Source organism: Entelurus aequoreus, linkage group LG01 (assembly GCF_033978785.1).
Source record: "Entelurus aequoreus isolate RoL-2023_Sb linkage group LG01, RoL_Eaeq_v1.1, whole genome shotgun sequence".
NCBI classification, from domain to species: Eukaryota; Metazoa; Chordata; class Actinopteri; order Syngnathiformes; family Syngnathidae; genus Entelurus; species Entelurus aequoreus.
The window spans coordinates 76771017-76788127 of NC_084731.1; the positions used below are offsets into that span (position 1 = coordinate 76771017).

The 17111-nt window shown below is 41.4% G+C and overlaps 1 protein-coding gene across 7 annotated transcripts in view; it reads right to left on the reverse strand.

Moving 5' to 3' along the window:
- xirp2a (xin actin binding repeat containing 2a) overlaps nt 1-17111 on the reverse strand; it is a 158094-nt gene that overhangs the window by 41122 nt on the left and 99861 nt on the right. For 5 of the 7 annotated variants that reach the window (XM_062058621.1, XM_062058629.1, XM_062058673.1 and 2 more), the window contains one exon: nt 4245-4396. In XM_062058621.1, the coding sequence (XP_061914605.1) occupies nt 4245-4396 (152 nt within the window). Of the gene's footprint in view, nt 1-4244; nt 4397-14140; nt 14840-16828; nt 16962-17111 lie in introns of those variants that run through there. The other 2 variants (XM_062058656.1, XM_062058663.1) reach the window with 2 other exon arrangements.

Here is a 17111-nt window from a genome sequence, read left to right on the forward strand (position 1 = left end):
CAGAAGCTTGCCGGAAGCTTGTGGATGGCTACCAAAAGCGCCTTATTGCAGTGAAATTTGCCAAGGGACATGTAACCAAATATTAACATTGCTGTATGTATACTTTTGACCCAGCAGATTTGGTCACATTTTCAGTAGACTCATAATAAATTCATAAAAGAACCAAACTTCATGAATGTTTTTTGTGACCAACAAGTATGTGCTCCAATCACTCCATCACAAAAAAAAAAAAAAGTTGTAGAAATGATTGGAAACTCAAGACAACCATGACATTATGTTCTTTACAAGTGTATGTCAACTTTTGACCGCGACTGTGTGTAATCAAGTTTCCACATTCGCTTCGGAAGTCATTTGTTTGGATTCATCATGATGATGAAACGCTGATGACTATCGCTGATTTCACGATAAAATTCGATTCATCTGAAGAGCGGCGTAGAAAAACACTGATCCAATAGAATTTCAAAGAGACAACAGTAAAGTCTTTGACTGAGGACTTTCACCACTCAATCTGATTTGTTACATGTTGATGGGAAAAACGCTTGATGTTTTTAAGCTAGCAAGAGTACGGCTAATGGGGAGGCCAACAAATAGAGAGATCACATTTGCAACTTTTCTCCACCCGAAAAAGGCTTAAAAGACTCAGATAGACAAATTGGATATTTTAGTGAGGTTCTTGGATCGGCCCCACTGAGGTGGGCTTTGGCTCTGGTGCAGTGGTCTTCCCCCCGGGGGGTTTGTATACTATTGCATATGTCACTCACATCGAAATGTCTTCAAATAAACATTAGCATTAAAGAAGAACTGCACTTTTTTAAAATTTTGCCTATCCTTCACAGTCCTAAAGTGAGCCAAGAACACACTTTCTCTTTTTTGTGCATTCTAAAGAGTAAAAAAACTGTGAGCAAGAGGCGGCTAACAATACGGAATACACCGTAAATTCCAGACTATAAGCCGATACTTTTTTCCTAGGCTTTAAACCCTGCAGCTAATAAGATAGAGCCACTAGTTTATGGATTTTACTTATAATAAAAATTATTTTAGGACAAAAACAAGAAAATAAAAATTCAAACAGTGTTTTATTGTTTGTGCTATGGCGCCATTTTTGGACAAATTTGTTCTCTGCAGGTGCCGGTGTGTCCTTCCATTTATTGGTGGTGTTTTTTTGGTTTTTTTCAACTGGAGTGCTGTTTAAACCTCTAGCCATCCACAGCGTTCTACATTTATGGAATCTTCATTCATTACTCTAAGTTTTACAATATAACTAAAACTGTTTGTCCTTACTAAACGGTCCCATGTGTGATATCTGTAGGAGTGTTTTCATGCATATTTGTACGGGTTATCGTATTGTAATGACGCTAGTGTCCTTAGCATTAGTTAATATTCTAACACGTTTTCGAGTGTCTGTGTTAGTGTTATTAACTTACAATGGCATTCTTTTTGTATTGTTTCAGTTTTACGAATTACTTAGTAATATCACCAAAACCTCACCGTGTAGTTATTAAGTCTGTTTAGCTGATTGGAGAGCTAGCTTCCGCAGCTAGCGGGTCCATGACGATGACTTCTGTTTTGTTTGATCAGCCGTTTTACTGCCGTGTTAAGACACCGTTTTGAAACAATTAAGGTATGTAAATAAACATTTACACAATGTTTGTGTAAATAACTCATTTCACAACGTATATATCTGTGACTTACAGTCGGGTGAGGCTAATATATGGGAATATATATATATATATATATATATATATATATATATATATATATATATATATATATATATATATATATATATATATATATATATATATATATATATATATATATATATATATATATATATATATATATTTCGTGGGTGTGGCTTATATACCTGTGCGCTCTACAGTCTGGATAATTTGGTAATTTATTCTGCTTATAAAGCACTCTATCAATGTTTATATGCACACTGTAAGTGTATATGTAATGTAGTAATACTCACATTTGTGATACAATGTCATATTTTTATGTAATTTGGTTATTTTAAACATTACCGGAACTTCTTTCCTGGGCACATGGATTTCATAGAGTGCATAGCAAGGAACTTCAACAACAACTACCACAAATCACGGCAGACTTCACTAGAGACAAAGATGACTACTTTGGGACAAATGATGATACAGAACCTTATATTTTTGAGCCTGAATATATGGAAGATGAGCCAGCTAGAACTAGTGAAACACCAAGCATCATGTAGCAGTATTGCTAAGTCCTGGACTAGAAATAGAAAAAAAGAACAAAATAAGACAGTGACGAACAAAGTCCATTGATGTCAACTGATGGGATGGTTGTATCTTCCAGCATATGTGTACTCTGTTTAGCTGGTAAATTCATCATAATCCTCAGTGCACAGCTAAAAAATGTTGGATTGAATCAAACGTCTTGACTAGTTTTCCTCGCGATGTCTTTGGGCCTAAGTTGACCACAACCTTCTACTATCCAGGTGTGGAGCATGATTTATTCATTCATTAATTTGTTTGACAGACTGAACACGGGAAGTTACCCATAAAAGCAATACTATTTATTGATGACAGTTTCATTAAGAGTATTTATTTATTAGTTTATGTTACATATTGAACACAGGAAGTTACCTAAAAGCAATGCTATTTATGTATGACAATCTTTATTTATTCATTCATTCATTCATTCATTCATTTATTCATTCATTCATCCGTGTTACAGACTGAACACAGGGAGTTACCTAAAAGCAATACTATTTATGTATGACAACTTTATTAATTAATTAATTCATTCATTCATTCATTCGTGTTACAGACTGAACACAGGAAGTTACCTGAAAGCAATACTATTTATGTATGACAACTTTATTTATTCATTCATTCATTCATTTGTGTTACAGACTGAACACAGGGATTTACTTAAAAGCAATATTATTTATTTATGACAACTTTATTTATTTATTCATTCATTCAGTTGCGTTACATTACAGACTGAACACAGGAAGTTTCCCAAAAAGCAGTATTTATTTATTAATTTATGTTGCAGATTGAAGACAGGAAGTTACCTAAAAGCAATAATATTTATGTATGACAATCTTAATTATTTATTCATTCATTCATTCAGTCATTCCTTAATTGATTGATTTTTGTTACAGACTGAAGATAGGAAGTTACCCAAAAAGCAATACTATTTATTGATGACAACGTTATCTATTTATTCATTCATTCATTCATTTGTGTTACAGACTGAATACAGGATATTACCCAAAAAGCAATACTATTTATTGATGACAGTTTCATTAACGGTATTTACTTATTCATTTATGTTACAGATTGAAGACAGGAAGTTACCTAAAAGCAATACTATTTATGTATGACAATCTTTTTTATTTATTTATTCATTCATTCAGTCATTCATTAATTGATTGATGTATGTTCCAGACTGAAGACAGGAAGTTACCCAAAAAGCAAAACTATCTATTCATGACAACTTTATTTATTTATTAATTCATTCATTCATGTTACAGACTGAACATAGGAAGTTACCTAAAAGCAATACTATTTATTTATGACCATCTTTTTTGTTTATTTATTTATTTATTTAGTAATTAATTGAGTCATTGATTGATTGATTGATTTGTGTTACAGACTGAACACAGGAAGTTACCCAAAAAGCAATACTATTTATTGATGACAGTTTCATTAACAGTATTTATTTATTAATTTATGTTACAGATTGAGCACAGGAAGTTATCTAAAAAAATGGTGTCAGAAAACACTATTGAACCTAAAAGGGTTAAGATCAATTAAGCTTTACTTCTTCCTACTCCTTTTTTGGATACAGTGTAATGAGGACCCGTAAATAGGTGATGTAACTATATGCATGCTGGGAATGTACGGCCAAACATTGCAGCGAACAAAGTAGAGCGGGTCTGGGTTCCTCTTTGCCCTCAGTGGCACGCAGAATTCTCACAGGAATAAGGCCAAAATTACAACCTTACCAACTGAAGTGCCCAAACAAAGAATCTTACGTGTCTCTGTGCTTTTTTGGCAAAATAATCCTGCAACGGGCCAAAAAAAAGTTGCGAATGCAAGCAATTTGATAAAGAACATGAGGAGCACTACTAAATTCAGGAAATAAGCCTCCTGCTCTGCTCCATGCTGTGTTTGCCAACAAAGGTCTTCAATAATACAAGAGGTGTTAAATGTTTCATTGCTTTCTCTTCGGGTGTCTGCTAACTATTTCCTTACCGCTGCAGAGGACAAACTGCCGCTTTCTTTGTGGGACACCGCGGCCTGATACATGGCCAGCCGCTCTTTCAGAGACACAGACTCGCTGGCCTCACGGTCGTCGGCGTCGGGGGCCCGACTCTCCTGGAGAAGGTCTTCTTCTGCGCCTGCAGCTGCGAACATACATGACAAAACAAACATCCTCAGAAATGCGGAAAAAGTGCCATCCCCGCCTGTATAGTGCCCGTGATGCCTGCAAAATGAGCTCTACACATTAGCATGTTAACGATAGCATGCTTGTATGCTAACAGTTGGCATGTGTCATGTACCAAATTATGTGACTCTAAAACTTATGCCTGCAAAATGAGCTCTAAACATTAGCATGTTAACGTTAGCATGCTAGCATGCTAACAGTTAGCATGTGTCATGTACCAAGTTATGTGATTCTAAAGTGTATGCCTGTACAATGAGCTCTAAAAATGTGCATGTTAAAGTTAACATGCTAGGATGCTAACAGTTAGCATGTGTCATGTACCAAGTTATGTGACTCTAAAGTGTATGCCTGCAAAATCCATCCATCTTTCGGTCATAACCCAAAGCTCATGACCATATGTGAGGATGGGAACGTAGATTGACCGGTAAATTGAGAGCTTTGCCTTCCGGCTCAGCTCCTTCTTCACCACAACGGATCGATACAGCGTCCGCATTACTGAAGATGCCGCACCGATCTGCCTGTCGATCTCACGATCCACTCTTCCCCCACTTGTGAGCAAGACTCCCAGGTACTTGAACTTCTCCACTTGGGGCAAGATCTCCTCCCCAACTTGGAGATGGCACTCCACCCTTTCCTGGGCGAGAACCATGGACTCGGACTTGGAGGTGCTGATTCCCATCCCAGTCGCTTCACACTCGGCTGCGAACCGATCCAGTGAGAGCTGAAGATCCTGGCCAGATGAAGCCATCAGGACCACATCATCTGCAAAAAGCAGAGACCTAATCCTGCAGCCACCAAACCCGATCCCATCAACACCCTGACTGCGCCTAGAAATTCTGTCCATAAAAGTTATGAACAGAATCGGTGACAAAGGGCAGCCTTGGTGGAGTCCAACCCTCACTGGAAACGTGTCCGACTTACTGCCGGCAATGCGGACCAAGCTCTGACACTGATCATACAGGGAGCGGACCGCCACAATCAGACAGTCCGAAACCCCATACTCTCTGAGCACTCCCCACAGGACTTCCCGGGGGACACGGTCGAATGCCTTCTCCAAGTCCACAAAGCACATGTAGACTGGTTGGGCAAACTCCCATGCACCCTCAAGGACCCTGCCGAGAGTGTAATAAATAATAATGATAAATGGGTTATACTTGTATAGCGCTTTTTTACCTTCAAGGTACTCAAAGCGCTTTGACAGTATTTCCACATTCACCCATTCACACACACATTCACACACTGATGGCGGGAGCTGCCATGCAAGGCGCTAACCAGCAGCCATCAGGAGCAAGGATGAAGTGTAGAGCTGGTCTACCGTTCCACGACTGCAAAATGAGCTCTAAAAATTAGCATGTTAACGTTAACATGCTAAGATGCTAACAGTTAGCATGTGTCATGTACCAAGTTATGTGACTCTAAAGTGTATGCCTGCAAACTGAGCTCTAAACATTTAACTTGTTGACGTTAGCATGCTAGCATGCTAACAGTTAGTATGTGTCAGCAGCCAACATACATGACAAAACAAACATCCTCAGAAAGGCGAAAAAGTGCCATCGCCAGCTGTCATTTGGCACGTTTTCTTTTCCACGCTGAACACTTCTAAGCGAGGACAAGGAAAGCCGTCAATAAGCAAGCAGTCGTTTATGATGCCGTGCAACACGTCCCTGCAGACGGCCAATTAGAGGAGAGCATTGATGCGCCATTTGACTTCTCTGTGCTACAAAGCATCATTAAGCAACAGAAGGCTGCAGTGAGCCTCAGCACACACCCACACTGGACCTTCTGGCTCTTGGAATGTTTTGTCTCCCCGGGCACAAATGTGGTGGGATGAAAGAAAAACCCACATGGAAATGATGTTCTCTCATTATGTGCACAAGCTAAAAAACCTCGGTGAACTTTGAAATCCCGCTTCTCTTTGTTTTTTTGTCGTCGGGGCCGAGCACACGCGTGGAAACGGTGCGCAGCAAAGAGTCATTTAAGAGACGCAGCACCTGCTTTTGAAAATGCACATTGCAGTGTAACGGAGGTCCCTGGGGGGGGGGGGGGGGGGCACCCCCCAGGCACCTGCGTGCAAAACCACGCAGGTGCGGTGCGAGGCCACAAAAACTCTCATTCTATATGAATTACAATGTGATATTGTGAATGCTAAATAGTTGAAGGCGAACTGAAATGCTAATGGGAAGCGCACTGGCCAGATTGGGGCGATTTAGAAAATATGCTATTGTTATGTGACTCTAAAGCAGGGGTCACCAACGCGGTGCCCGCGGGCACCAGGTAGCCCGTAAGGACCAGATGAGTAGCCCGCTGGCCTGTTCTAAAAATAGCTCAAATAGCAGCACTTATCAGTGAGCTGTCTCTATTTTTTAAATTTTATTTATTTACTAGCAAGCTGATCTCGCTTTGTTTGAATTTTTTTACTTTGCTTCTTATAACTTTCAAAGACAATTTTAGAGAAAAAATACAACCTTAAAAATGATTTTAGGATTTTTAAACACATATACCTTTTTACCTTATAAATTCCTTCCTCTTCTTTCCTGACAATTTAAAACAATTTTCAAGTAAATTTATTTTTTTTATTGTAAAGAATAATAAATAAATTTTGATTTAATTCTTCATTTTAGCTTTTGTTTTTTCGACGAAGGATATTTGTGAAATATTTCTTCAAACTTATTATAATTCAAATTCAAAAAAATTATTCTGGCAAATCTAGAAAATCTGTAGAATCAAATTTAAATCTTATTTCAAAGTCTTTTGAATTTCTTTTAAAAAATTTGTTCTGGAAAATCAAGAAGAAATAATGATTTGTCTTTGTTAGAAATATAGCTTGGTCCAATTTGTTATATATTCTAACAAAGTGTAGATTGGATTTTAACCTAATTAAAACATGTCATCAACATTTTAAAATTAATCTTAATCAGGAAAAATTACTAATGATGTTCCATAAATTATTTTTTTATTTTTTTTCGAAAAGATTCGAATTAGCTAGTTTTTGTCTTCTTTTTTTCGGTTGAATTTTGAACCCCTGAGGCGGAGTCGGCCTCAGGGGTTCGGCAGAGCCTCCGCCGCGGAGGTCAAGACACACCCGACTCATCGTGTAAATAAAAACTTCTCCCTGTCGGCGTATTATGGATACTCCCAAATAATGTTCCCTCTAATTTTCCATATGCGTGAGCAAACGCAAAAACTCCTTGAGCATTCGGTGGAGCACATGTGAGCGACGTCAGACGTGCACATGCACTGTGGTCACACCTGCAGCACACCTGTCCCAAACCTGACTAAATAACAAGTTCAATGTTTTATTATTGTAATCAAATCACAGCAGTCATTTCCATGAGATTATTTTCTAATATGAGGGTTTTTTTGGCCCACTTACAATGACTATAACATATTGTTTTTCATGAGCCGTGTACTAGTATTATATGTCTGGGTGGAGGTCCTACTTTGGAAATAATGTGTCCCCCTTTCAGATATCGCATTTAGTTCCCACCAAAACATTCACATGTTGCACAATGAGATGTAAACATGGGATCATGTGTACATTCCTGTAACTTTCTGTTTGTAAAATATATCTTTATTAGTATTTCTTTAATATAATAACATAATTTTATGATTACGGTTCGGGTTTGGTGAATGTGCATATGAAACTGGTGGGGTTCGGTACCTCAAACAAGGTTAAGAACCACTGTTCTAAAGTGTATGCCTGCGAAATGAGCTCTAAACATTAGCATGTTAATGTTAGAATGATAGTATGCTAACAGTTAGCATGTGTCCAGTACCAAGTTATGTGACTCTAAAGTGTATGCCTACAAAATGAGCTCCTAACATTAGCATGTTAATGTTAGCATGATAGTATTCTAATAGTTACCATGTGTCAAGTATCAAGTTATATGACACTAAAGTGTACACCTGCAAAACGAGTTCTAAAAATTAGCACGTTGACGTTAGCATGCTTGTATGCTCACAGTTAGCATGTGTCATGTGACTCTAAAGTGTATGCCTGCAAAATGAGCTCTAAACATTAGCATGTTAACGCTAGCATGATAGTATTCTATCAGTTAGCGTGTGTCAAGTGCCAAGTTATGTGACTCTAAAGTGTATGCCTGCAAAATGAGCTCTAAACAATAACATGTTAACGTTAGTATGCTAACAGTTAGCATGTGTCAAGTACCACGTTATGTGACTCCAAAGTGTATGCCTGCAAACTGAGCTTTAAAGGCCTACTGAAATTAAATGTTTTTATTTAAACGGGGATAGCAGATCTATTCTATGTGTCATACTTGATCATTTCGCGATATTGCCATATTTTTGCTGAAAGGATTTAATAGAGAACATCGACGATAAAGTTCGCAACTTTTGGTCGCTGATAAAAAAAGCCTTGCCTGTACCGGAAGTAGCGTGACGTCACAGGTTGAAGGGCTCCTCACATTTCCCCATTGTTTACAATGCAGAGAGAGCGATTCGGACAGAGAAAGCGACAATTACCCCATTAATTTGAGCGAGGATGAAAGATTTGTGGATGACGAACGTGAGAGTGAAGGACTAGAGTGCAGTGTAGGACGTATCTTTTTTCGCTCTGACCGTAACTTAGGTACAAGGGTTCATTGGATTCCACACTTTCTCCTTTTTCTATTGTGGATCACGGATTTGTATTTTAAACCACCTCGGATACTATATCCTCTTGAAAATGAGAGAAGAGAACGCAAAATGGACATTCACAGTGACTTTTATCTCCACGACAATACTTCGGCGAAGCTCTTTAGCTACGGAGCTAACGTGATAGCATCGGGCTTAAATGCAGATAGAAACAAAAGAAATAAACCCCTGACTGGAAGGATAGACAGAAAATCAACAATACTATTAAACCATGGACATGTAACTACACGGTTAATGCTTTCCAGGCTGGCGAAGCTTAACAATGCTGTTGCTAACGACGCCATTGAAGCTAACTTAGCAACGGGACCTCACAGAGCTATGCTAAAAACATTAGCTATCCACCTACGCCGGCCCTCATCTGCTCATCAACACCCGTGCTCACCTGCGTTCCAGCGATCGACGGAGCGATGAAGGACTTCACCCTATCATAGATGCGGTCGGCGGCCCGGAGACGGAGGAAGTCAAGGTGAGGTCGGCGACTAGCGCGTCTGCTATCCATCTCAAAGTCCTCCTGGTTGTGTTGCTGTAGTCCGCCGCTAATACACCGATCCCACCGACAACTTTCTTCTTTGCAGTCTTCATTGTTCATTAAACAAATTGCAAAAGATTCACCAACACAGATGTCCAGAATACTGTGGAATTTTGAGATGAAAACAGAGCTTTTTGTATTGGATGCAATTGACGTCACACGCATACGTCATCATACATAGACGTTTTGAACCGGAAGTTTCGCTGGAAATTTAAAATTGCACTTTATAAGTTAACCTGGCCGTATTGGCATGTGTTGCAATGTTAAGATTTCTTCATTGATATATAAACTATCAGACTGCGTGGTCGGTAGTAGTGGGTTTCAGTAGGCTTTTAAACATTAACTTGCTGACGTTAGCATGCTAGTATGCTAACAGTTAGCATGTGTCTAGTACCAAGTTACCTGCGTATGACTCTGAGGCGACGTCTGCAAAATTAGCCCCCCCAAAAAAAGTTAGCACGCTAATGTTAACCTACTAGTGTTAGCATGTGGTAAACACCAAGCTATTTGACCGTAAAATTGGCTAAAAAAGATATCTTAATAACAGTCAGCATGTGTCAAGTGCCGAGTAACATGATTTCGGAGCTCTCCACCTGTAGAATGAGCTGAAAAAGTAAGCACGCCAGCACGCTGACAGTTAGCATGTGTCAAGTACCAAGTTATATGACTCTGAGGACTTAAACCTGGAAAATTAGCTAAACAAGTTATCAGGCTAATGTTTGCATGTATAAACCACCAAGTTATATGTTGTCTGCAAAATTAGATTAAAAAAAGTTAGCATGATGATGTAGCTTGCTAGTGTGCTAACAGTTAACATGCGCCACGTACCGACTTATATGACTCTGAGGTGTACGCCTGTTAAAATGCGCCAAGTACCAAGTTATATGACTCTTAAGTGTAGGACTGCAAAATTTTCTAAAAATGTTAGCATGTTAATGTTAGCATGTTAGTATGCTAACAGTTATCATGTGTCAAATACCAGGTTACCTGCATGTGACTCTGAGGTGAACATCTACAAATGATCTTTGAAAAAGTTAGCACGCTAATGTTACCAAGCTAGTGTTAGCATGCTAGAATGTAAGCATGTGGCAAATACCAACTTATTTGACTGTAAAATTAGCTGTAAAAGATATCATGCTCACAGTTACCATGTGTCAGAGAAAAATGTAATTTAAAACATCTGTATGCACGTGCAACACTTAAGACCTTCAGTATATCAGTATGTGGAATTAGATGATGGAATGGATTAAGTAAAGCAATCAAACAATGTACTAATATGATCCACTTCAAGAAACTCTTCAAACTTAAAGTGTTTACAAAGTACAAAGAAGAAGAACCATGATAAACATTTTGGATTTATTCCATCCATCCATTCTTTCGTTCTCAAAATAATCTTACTTATCTCATTATATGTAATATGACTTACTTCACCAATTATTATTTATTTGTTTATTTTTATTGTGATTACTTATGGAGTATATTGTGAATAAATTGAGAAAAGGAAGTGAACAAAAGTTTTAGCAACTGTTATGTAAAAGAAGAGGGAGGATTAAATAAGCTCTGCTTCTTCCTACTCCTTTTCGAACATGTTGAAAAGTGAAACTGGAAATTGTGATGTATCATGTGTGTATGATTGCATGTTCGAAATAAACTCAAACTCAAACTCAAACTCAAGTGCCGAGTAACACGATTCGGAGGTCTACACCTGTAAATTAGCTGAAAAAGTTAGCACACCAACACGCTGACAATTTGCATGTGTCAAGTACCAAGTTATATATAGCAGTGGTCCCCAACCACAGGGCCGCGGCCCGGTACCGGTCCTTGGATCGATTGGTACCGGGCCGCACAAGAAATTTAAAAAATAAAAAATAAATAAATATATATATATACATATATTTTTTATTTATTTATTAAATCAACATAAAAAACACAAGATACACTTACAATTAGTGCACCAACCCAAAAAACCTCCCTCCCCCATTTACACTCATTCACACAAAAGGCTTGTTTCTTTCTGTTATTAATATTTCTGGTTCCTATACTATATATCAATATATATCAATACAGTCTGCAGGGATACAGTCCGTAAGCATGCATGATTGTATTTTTTTATGACAAAAAAATAAAAATAAATAAATAAATTAACAACAAAAAAATAGTAATAATAATACCATTGGATTTGGGGGTGTTTGGGGGAGCTTTAAGGGCGGAATAGAGGAATCCAATGACCTGCATTATCAGCCGCCTTGTACTAGCAATTTTTTGCTATTGAGAATGTACAAAAAAGGGAAATACGTGTGTTATTGTCTCACATGAGGATTGGGGACCATGGGAACAATTGCCAAAAAAGCACAGTTCCACTTTAAAACTAGCAAGTACTTTTATGTTACTCCTGAAGTTGAATCATTTCCTCCATTTAAATTCCTGATGAAAAAAACATTTGTGCTGTCAAGTTTTTATGTGGGGAAGTTTAAAGTTTAAAGGTTGCTATTTTATTTTACCGACTGATTCGTGAATTGACGCCCTTGCACTTGAATTTTTATCGAACTTGATTGTGTTTTTCTTCAGCGTGTGATTGATGGCATGCTGTGAAGCACCAAGTAACTTTATTATCCTGCATATTATCCCGTTTACACAGCAGCTGTAGCACACTTCAGTATTTGGAGGGTCTAATAAATACCTCTTTAAAGAGTGACTTCATTGTGTCATTAATACATTTTAATTGGAATTAAATATATGTCTCGTTTATTGATTTATTTTAAAAGTACATTGAGTTTTTTTGTTGCTAACGTTACTTGGGGGCGGTATGGCGTAGTGGGTAGAGCGGCCGTGCCAGAAACCTGAGGGTTACAGGTTTGCTCCCCGCCTCTTACCATCCAAAGAATCGCTGCCGTTGTGTCCTTGAGCAGGACACTTCACCCTTGCCCCCGGTGCCACTCACACCGAATGAATGAATGAGTTGTAAAAATGAATGATGGGTTCTCACTTCTCTGTGAAGTGCTTTCAGTGCCTAGAAAAGCGCTATATAAATCTAATCCATTATTATTATTATTATTATTACTTACAAGCAGACACAGTGTGTAGACAGAAAAGGGAGAACGACCGCATTTTGGCTTAAAAACTTACGATAAAAGTGAAGTTATAACACTGAAACGCCCTTAGGAAGAGGTGCTTTAAAACATGGCTAGCTAGCTAGCAGCGAACGTCCATTCGCAGTCGGCAGTGTTTTAGCTACTTCTAAATCACCAATACTTGTCTCCATGGCGACAAATAAAGTACGTTTCTTACAAGTACCATTATCACTGCAGGAGGAGGAATAGCTAAACATGCTTCACTACACACCGTAGCTCACCGGCGTCAAAATGTAAAGAAACGCCACTGGTGGATCTACACTTAATATCCACTGTAATGATACCAAGTACAGGAATGTATCTAGTCGATACTACTATGATTACGTCGATATTTTTTGGCATCACAACATCTACTCAGGAAATATGTCCCTGGACACATGAGGACTTTGAATACGACCAATGTATGATCCTGTAACGACTTGGTATCTGATGGATACCCAAATTTGTGGTATCATCCATAACTAATGTAAAGTATCAAACAACAGAAGAATAAGTGGTTATTACATTTTAACAGAAGTGCAGATAGAACATGTTAAAAGAGAAACTAAGCAGATATTAACAGTAGATGAACAAGTAGATTAATAATTATTTTTTACAGTTTGTCCCTCATAATGTTGACAAAATAATAGAATAATAAATGACACAATATGTTACTGCATATGACAGCAGACTAAATAAAGAGTCTTTGTTTGTTTACTTACTACTAAAAGACAAGTTGTCTTGTATGTTCACTATTTTATTTAAGGACAAACTTGCAATAATAAACAAATGTTTATTGTACCCTGAGATTTTTTGTTAAAATAAAGCCAATAATGACATTTTTTTGGTCCCCTTTATTTAGAAAAGTATTGAAAAGTACCGAAAAGTATCAAAATCATTTTGGTACCGGTACCATAATATTGGTATCGGGACAACACTAGTACACGGTAAAATCTACAGTTGTCATTTTTACAATAAATCCGGCACTCAAGTCACCAAATTTTTGCTGTAAAAATGCAGTTTTATATTTACAGTAAAAAAAAAACACTGTAAAATTTACAGTAAAATTCTATCAACTGAGCTTGTTAGGATCCGCTGCTCGGATCAGTTTGTTTACAGTTTAGTGTCACGTGTTTGTTTGTTTCTGTTGCCATGACGGCAGATTATGCTCAGCTGCCTCTGGTTAGTGTTCGGACGCTCACCTGTTGTCCGGGCACTAATCAGAGGGCTATTTAGTCTTTGCCCGGGCAGCACTCTGCCTGGCTTCCTAATTTGCTTTCATGCAACAACTAACGACCACCTTGTTTCCTGTTAGCTCTCATGCTATATTATTTTGCTTACTAGCTCCCACGCTAGTCGTTTTTGTTTTTTTTCTGTCTGATTTATTTGTGGAAATAAATCATTTTCCTACCTGCAAGCTGTGTCCGAGCCGTCTGCATCCTTGGGAGAACACCACCGCACCACGATGCGACCAGGTCGTTACAGTAGGAAGCCAGCAAGAAGAAGTTCTCTCGCAGCGAGCATGTCGGAGGAGAGGGACGAAGGTGCGTGGATGGTGTTGCGAGCGATGGAGGCGGAGACTCTCCGCTACTCCCCCTCGGAGCGCCAGGACCTGATCTGGGGTCCTAACGGAAAGTTGGTCCCAATCCACTCCGTTTGGCCCGAGGACATCGCCACACCTCCGCACCACCGGACGCGTCAGCGAAGACGGAAGCCACCCAAGAGGTCTTCACTTCGCCGCCAAGACGCGCCACTCCCTCAAACTCCTCCGCCGGTACACAGCAAGCTACATTCAGCCCAAGATTTCCCTCTTCAAAGGTCTGTTAATCCCATCAACTACCTTACCGATGATTGTTATGACTGGCCTGTCAATCACTGGGACTGCAGCTATGACGTCATTCCGTCGGCACCCCCTGATGACACGCCGCTTGATGACGTTGTCCCGTCCATTTTGGATGACGTCATAGACAAAGACTTTTTTAGACATCATGTCAATTCTTCCTGCCAGCCATTTTCAAGTGACTTTAATTCTAAGATAAAACATTACCAGGACATTTTTTTAAGGACTAAATCTAGTCAGTCCCAGTCTCAAGTGTGGGGTGACAATAGACAGTTTGGACAATTTAGAGGAGAGGATTCAGCCCTCCCCCCGACCTCCCTCCGCCCACCCTTGAAGACGGTTCCAATCCGCAAGGAGCGCGTCTGGGATCCGCTTTTTGAGGGGGGGGCTAGTACTGGGAGCTGTGCGAGTGGGGTGGCACAACGGCGTGCTAAGCCGCAACCTCCTGCTCGGCCACCGCCACCAGTCCGACGGCCTGCTAAGCCGCAACCGCCAGCTAGGCCACCTGCACCTAAGCTAGCGCCTAGGCTAAGGCTAGCACCAGCTCCACCACAGGTACCAGTACCTGCACCTCGGCTGGTTCCCACACCAGTACCTGCACCTCGGCTGGTTCCCACACCAGTACCTGCACCTCGGCTGGTTCCCACACCAGTACCTGCACCTCGGCTGGTTCCCACACCAGTACCTGCACCTCGCCTGGTTCTCACACCAGTACCTGCACCTCGGCTGGTTCCCACACCAGTACCTGCACCTCGGCTGGTTCCCGCACCAGTACCTGCACCTCGGCTGGTTCCCGCACCAGTACCTGCACCTCGGCTGGTCCCCGCACCAGTACCTGCACCTCGGCTGGTCCCCGCACCAGTACCTGCACCACGACTGGTCCCCGCACCAGTACCTGCACCACGACTGGTCCCCGCACCAGTACCTGCACCACGACTGGTCCCCGCACCAGTACCTGCACCACGACTGGTTCTCGCACCAGTACCTGCACCACGACTGGTTCTCGCACCAGTACCTGCACCACGACTGGTTCTCGCACCAGTACCTGCACCACGACTGGTTCTCGCACCAGTACCTGCACCACGACTGGTTCTCGCACCAGTACCTGCACCACGACTGGTTCTCGCACCAGTACCTGCACCACGACTGGTTCTCGCACCAGTACCTGCACCACGACTGGTTCTCGCACCAGCACCGGCTGCCACGACAGCGACTCCGGCTGCCACGACAGCGACTCCTGCTGCCACGACAGCGACTCCGGCTGCCACGACAGCGACTCCGGCTGCCACGACAGCGACTCCTGCTGCCACGACAGCGACTCCGGCTGCCACGACAGCGACTCCGGCTGCCACGACAGCGACTCCGGCTGCCACGACAGCGGCTCCGGCTGCCACGACAGCGGCGACTCCTGCTGCCACGACAGCGGCGACTCCTGCTGCCACGACAGCGGCGACTCCTGCTGCCACGACAGCGGCGACTCCTGCTGCCACGACAGCGGCGACTCCTGCTGCCACGACAGCGGCGACTCCTGCTGCCACGACAGCGGCGACTCCGGCTGCCACGACAGCGACGTCGACACCTACCGCTTCCACGGCGACGTCTCAGCGACCTCGAGTGGTCCGGCTGCGCAAGCAGCTCTCTCCAAGGACTCAGAGGCTGCTGAGATTCTGGCGCCACTCACGCCCACCTTCTCGGCGGCCACGAATGTGGCCTTACCGTGGTCGCCCGCCTCGCCCGCCTCGCCAGCGGCGGCGGCGTTCCACCTGACCCTTCCCCGGTGGATTCGGGGACACGTGGCCTGGCGACCCACCACCAAGTCACCCCCCCGCCCGCCCTTGACTCGTGAACTATTGCTTGTTTTTTTTGGGTTCCAGTTGTTTTTTTTTGTTTTTCTAGGGACATCTGGAATCTGTCCTTTTAGGGGGGGGTACTGTTAGGATCCGCTGCTCGGATCAGTTTGTTTACAGTTTAGTGTCACGTGTTTGTTTGTTTCTGTTGCCATGACGGCAGATTATGCTCAGCTGCCTCTGGTTAGTGTTCGGACGCTCACCTGTTGTCCGGGCACTAATCAGAGGGCTATTTAGTCTTTGCCCGGGCAGCACTCTGCCTGGCTTCCTAATTTGCTTTCATGCAACAACTAACGACCACCTTGTTTCCTGTTAGCTCTCATGCTATATTATTTTGCTTACTAGCTCCCACGCTAGTCGTTTTTGTTTTTTTTCTGTCTGATTTATTTGTGGAAATAAATCATTTTCCTACCTGCAAGCTGTGTCCGAGCCGTCTGCATCCTTGGGAGAACACCACCGCACCACGATGCGACCAGGTCGTTACAGAGCTGCCAGTTGTGTGCCGTGAAAAACAGTGGTACTGTTTTTCCATTTACAGTAACATGCTGAAAAAAACACTACATTTTACGTTAAAATGTTTGCGACTGACCTGTCAGTTTTTTACTGTAAAATGTAAAAAAAAATTGACAAATTCATAGGCAATTGTGTAATAATATCAATCATTGTTAGAAGTGGCCCTCAATTAAAACGAGTTT